Source organism: Micromesistius poutassou, assembly GCF_964030765.1.
Source record: "Micromesistius poutassou genome assembly, chromosome: 9".
NCBI lineage: Eukaryota > Metazoa > Chordata > Actinopteri > Gadiformes > Gadidae > Micromesistius > Micromesistius poutassou.
The window spans coordinates 3,507,605-3,513,398 of NC_140279.1; the positions used below are offsets into that span (position 1 = coordinate 3,507,605).

Below are 5,794 nucleotides of genomic sequence, written 5' to 3' on the forward strand. Positions count from 1 at the left end.
TCTCCTCCTTTCACCTCCACCTCCCCCCCCATACTCCCCCCCCCCCCCCCCCCCCCCCCCCCCCCCCCCCCCCCCCCCCTGTCCCACACCACCTCCCACTTCAGGCCCTCGGGGGCCACTCAGACACACATACCCCCAGAGCGGCGAGTGTGCGTCTCTTAGCGCCTGGCAACCACAACTGGTGGGGCCAAGCCATAGAGATAGACAGAGAGAGAGAGAGAGAGAGAGAGAGAGAGAGAAAGAGAGAGAGCGAGCAGGAGAGAGAGAAAGAGAGAGAAAGAGTGCAAGAGAGAGACGAGAGCGAGAGAGCAAGAGAGAGAGCAAGAGAGAGAGCGAGAGCAGAGAGAGAGAGGGAGGGGGGGTGGGGGGGGAGAGAGAGGGGGCGGGGGGGGGGGGGGGGGGGCGGGGGGAGTTACTGGTGGCTCCGGCCTCCGTGTTCGAGGCCCCAGTCCTGGGGGCGGAGGCAGAAAGGCCGCACGGCAGGCCATGGCTCCAGGAGCCAGGGGGGGACACCAGGGCTCATGGTGTGAGCGGCTGAGCCGTCGGTCTCGGGAATTATACCGCGGAATTATCCCTAAGGTCTGCTTAACCAGGGCCGGACAAAGGCAGAGCCGGCCCCCAAGCGGCGGGGGCTATTGTCGGTTGTGGCTGGCACCACCGCAGCATCTTGGGTCTGTCCCCACACGACGATGCGTCATCATTCGGAGCTGCTGGCGTTTTTTGTCTGCAGGCGTGGACTGAAGGGGGGTCAGCAGCACAGTCCGCGCAGAGCGAGAGAGCGAGGAGAAAAAAAACGGACACATCCCGTTCTTTGTTTGGCTCAGGAGAGCGTCCTCGTCGACGCTACGCACAATCACGAGTGGGGGGGGGGGGAGTCGAACGATAAATAAAAACGTGCGAAACTGAAAAGTGTCGGCCTGCCTGAAAACACTTTACTCGCAAAGCGATCGAGTAGCTCGGCCAAACTCAAAGCAAACTGTTTCGTTCCTCTGATGCGTCTTTTATTTTTTTTTTTTAAACAGGAACAGTGGCAACTCAAACACACGGCGAGCAAACACTCCCAGCACCCCTTTTTGAGCCGGCAGGCCTTGGGCTAAGACATCCGAAAGCCAAACATTTCTGGGACCTATTACTGTTGCCGTGGGGTCGCTAGGGGAAACGAGCAAAGCCCCATTAGCTCAGAAACAGGGGTCAGCCGGGCTTCTTGACCGACGCAGACCACTCGCCTCACTGACCGCCACCACGGTCTGCCTTTTAATACGGCCGACGTACCGTCAGCGGCGTCCGCACACATTCCTGCGTGCAACAATGCATCAAGGAAGCCCTTCAAAGGGAAAAGCGTGGCGCTGTGAAATACCTCAAATGTTTTGGTTTGTCGATGCTACAAAGCGAAACCCAAAGCAATTGCCTCCGTGCAGTGATATGATGTTAATGCATGTGCTTGTCAACGGGGGGGGAAACAGGGCCCTGGTGGGAAGTAAGTGCCCCGGGCGGTCATACACCTCCGTTCATTGCTTTTCCATTACCCAGAATTGACCACTTTGGCGTTATTAGATTATGGAGCGTGGCCGGCTTAAGTGTTGTTCGCGCAAAAGGTTAAAGTAACTTCAATGCTTGCCGCACGTGTTTAATATTTCAGTGTTTCCGTTAACATGGTTGGCCGTACGGTACGCCGTCAGGGAGCGGGAACTCTCAGACGCTGTGTGAGGACGGGATCTCTCTGAATTCAGAGGGATGGCAATTAGCCACGGGCAACGCTGAGAGCAGTAAGTCAGCAAATGCGGCGGAGTCATCCCGGCGTAATGCACCATCGAGCTGATGTATGACGAGCTGGATGTCATTTAGACGCACACACACACACACACACACACACACACACACAGACACACACACACACGTACTCGCACACATACAAAAAACACACTTGCATGTGTGCACACAAACGCGTACAGACACATGCACACACACATACACACAAAGACACACAAAGACACACACACACACACACACACACACACAGCAGTGGGTTTCTCCCCTATTGTTGTTGCCCTGACTTCTAAAGCTAACCTTTAGCGGCAGCAGGCTTGTCCGGCGGCCATGCAGACAGATCCTGTTTCTAGATCAGGTTAACTCAGGACCTTTGATGAACACATTGACAAGGGGCCGTGTATCAAGATTAGGATCTGGGGTCAAGTGAACCGGCGATGTGCCTTCACTCAGACCTGACCATCAATCTGTTGTTCTGGCTGCCCAATGACCAAAACCAGTCAGCCCATCTGAGGGGATCTTCTGACCATCTTATAATAAACATGTACATCACACACAGTCGCCACCAGTAACCCTGACCACCAGGGACATACAGGACATAGGTTGGAAGACCAGTGCTCAGAGTTTCTCTATGCTCGCATATCTTACCACACTCACACACATGGAGTCAGTCTTACAATTGTTTTGTTCATTCTCAGTACCAATGCAGTTCATTCAAATCAGAAAATAAGTTTTATAAATAGACCAATTTAAAAGGATAGACACAGGTGACGCTCATAATACTTATGAAGAATACATCTTCACACTAGTTTAGTCACTGACTAGTTTAGTTACTAACCTGTGCGCTGGTATCTAACAGTAGCATACCCATAATAAATATTATGAGGGACCCCTGTGTTATGGCAATGATGACGACTATGTGCAACTTGTCACCTGTCTAAGATAACCCGGTAGTTGAACTTTAAGTGTTGAAGGCTGAATTTGGTCATAGTTTGGTCAAAAAAGTGACCTGGTGTAAAAAGGGGAAGAGGCACTACGGTGCGTGCGGAGGGACAATCAACACCGCGGGCTGTATCGACCAATGCTCCTGATCAGACCACTCAAACGTGCAACGATAAAACCACAAAAGCATAAACAAAGTATGAAAAGGATCGGAGGGCACATCACACCTCGGAGGCGGGGCATTGGCACCAGGCCTCCTGCTAATTGGTCAGGTCAGATATCTCACGGTCGGCTGAGCTTGGTCCCATCGCCCTACGCGGGGGGGCCCCTATGAGCCCGGCTACCCAGATGCCTGGGCATCAAGCGCCAGGCACACACCCCACAAGCCCCCCTCCCCTGCTTCTTCTTCCTTAAAAATAAGTTCACACCGACCCTCTGGCCTGCAGGGATCCCCCCCAGGCCCCTCCTAGCATATGGCTAGCTCCTCTCCGTCCGCCTAATTACCTCATCCTCCTCCACTTGGACCTGCTCTATCACTCACACTCTCTTGCGTCGGCGCAGGCCGTGCCCGGAAAATATCCCCGATACTCCCCACACTCCCAGCTGAACCCCCAGAAAGATGAGCGCCAATTCGATCCCTGCCCTGCTCTGTCTTCCACTGAAGAACTGAAGAATTGCTGACGGATTCTGAGTTTTCAAGATACTGTATCAATGGCTTCCATTTCTTCAGAAATCAGAGACTCTGAAAAGGTGTTTTGACCGTATGACAAGACGTAAAGGCGCTTGGTTGCGGTGCGCACGTTCAAAAGGGCAGTCAATAATCACCCATCACTTGAACATCACAAAAGAGTCATTTGCGTTGGGTGAAGGTCAGGGAGTGTACGACTCATTTCAGTCGGGTGCAGGTAGCAGAGTAAGAGAAATCTTGAGTTCCTCAGCAGTCATTTGGCAGTCTGACCGTCGGCAAATTGTTCAGAAATAATGTGATCTGGACGCATTCATAAAGCGTATCGCTTTCATCTTGGCTTTTGGTTAGGTGTCAGGCAAGTGTGTATGTGTGAGTGTGTGTGTGTGTGGGTGTGTGTGTGTGTAGGGCATATGTGTGTGTGTGTGTGTGTGTGTGTGTGTGTGCAGGGCATGTGTGTCAGTCCTGGAGATAAACCAAAAAAGGTATGGTGGGGAAAGGGAGGTTACTGCCTCTTTGACGACACCATATGCTGTCCCCAGCTTGCGGTTGCCACGCCAACGGGCCTGGAAATGTTAACACGTTTTGACAATGTGTCAGTTGAGCTCTCCCCTGGATCCAACCATGTCTGTACGCAAAGGTGTGCGATTGTGTGTATGTGTTTGTTTGTGTGCGTGCATGCGGATGTGTTGGAGTGTTTGCATGGTGCTCTATGTGTGTGTGTGTGTGTCTGTGTGTGTGTGTGTGTGTGTGTGTGTGTGTGTGTGTGTGTGTGTGCGTGTGTGTGTGTGTGTGTGTGTGTGTGTGTGTGTGTGCATGTGTGAATGCGTGAATGTGTGTGTGCATATGTGTGTGCATGTGTGTGTGCATGTGTAAATCCATTCACATGCAATTGTATACGTGTATGATTGTGTGTGTCTGGTGAGTGTGTGTGTGTGTGTGTGTGTGTGTGTGTGTGTGTGTGTGTGTGTGTGTGTGTGTGTGTGTGTGTGTGCGTGTGTGTGTGTGTGTGTGTGTGTGTGTGTGTGTGTGTGTGTGTGTGTGTGTGGGCACGATATGTGTGCGTGTGTGTATGTGTGTGTGCATGTGCGTGTGGGCGTGTGTGTGTGTGTACTCTATACGTGCTTCTCACATTCCAGGACCCATGTGACCTCTTCCCCTGCAGTCACCTTGTTCTCGCTGAAGCCCTCCGCAGCTTCTCTGGAAGTCATCCTCACAGAGGGACACTCTGCCTCATGACAATAATACACCTACTCTCCTAGACACACCTTACAAAGATGCGTGAATTTGACCAATTATTTCAATTGTCTGGTCATTTTGTGAAATGTATGAAAGCGGAAGGATGATAATAAGCCATAGCCTATCAAGTAAGGCTCAGGTTAAATCAATATGATTAATTAAAATGCAACATCAATTGCGTAACTTTTGATTAATTAAAATGCAACATCAATTGCGTAACTTTTAATGGTATAAATAAAATGTATTATGGCCACCAAAATGTGTGGTACTGGATAAAATACAAACAAAAGTCTGCTTGGACTCTGGATATTATAATTTGGGTATTGGATAGATTTAGGATAGATTTTATCATTTTTGTGCAAGCAAGCAGACAAATAAATGTGATGTATTTTATAATAATAATGTCAAAATAATAATCATGATAATAATGAATAATAATGATATCATTATTATTGTTAATTGTAATTATATTAATGAGAACAATACCCATCCCCTAGAAAAAAAAATAGGTATCCAAAGATACTCTGTGAATACCTAATAATAACGATGATTATGTTAATACAACTTTCTGACTGTTGTAATTTAGATTTCACGAACTCAGCTTTCTCTGCCCTGAATTGATTCATGTATGAACAACAGAATAAGCTTTGTTTCAAGCGTTCCAGGGAAGTTACTCGAAACAAGTTACAGTGTAACACATTTGTCAAGCCTAAACGGGCCATGATGGACCTGTGTGGACCAAACCAAGCGAAAACAAACGTTTACTTACTCGACGTAGTCCCGTTTGCAGTAAAGTTTGTGGTCCCGCAGAAAACAAGTGTTCTTCAGAGAGCATCCGCACATCGTGCACCTCACGCACGCCTCGTGCCAGAGCCCTCCGCTGACTCGGAGCAGGAACTTGTCTCGGATGGGACAGTTGCATCCGGCACACACTGCTTTCCCCTGTTCCATATCTTTATGAACACAAGTGGTCAAATCATTAATTCTTCGTATTTTTTTATGTTCACAGGTCCTCACGCCATACTCACAAACAGCCCCTTGCCTGTGGTAAAATGTTGTGGCGAGATTAGAATAATATCGTGTGAATAAAAAAACATTTTCTTTCTAAATTAGGGTGGAGGCAATACATATGAATGCTGGATAAATTACAAAAGAGACATA

The 5,794-nt window shown here is 49.1% G+C and overlaps 1 protein-coding gene across 1 annotated transcript in view; it reads right to left on the reverse strand.

Moving 5' to 3' along the window:
- Window positions 1-5,584, reverse strand: part of lmx1a (LIM homeobox transcription factor 1, alpha) — a gene marked incomplete at its 5' end in the record, with an annotated part of 11,813 nt that extends 6,229 nt beyond the window's left edge. Inside the window, one exon of the mRNA XM_084472489.1 lies at window positions 5,403-5,584. Coding sequence (XP_084328615.1) covers window positions 5,403-5,584 — 182 coding nt within the window. The remainder of the gene's footprint in view (window positions 1-5,402) is intronic.
- Between the last annotated feature and the right edge of the window lie 210 nt (window positions 5,585-5,794).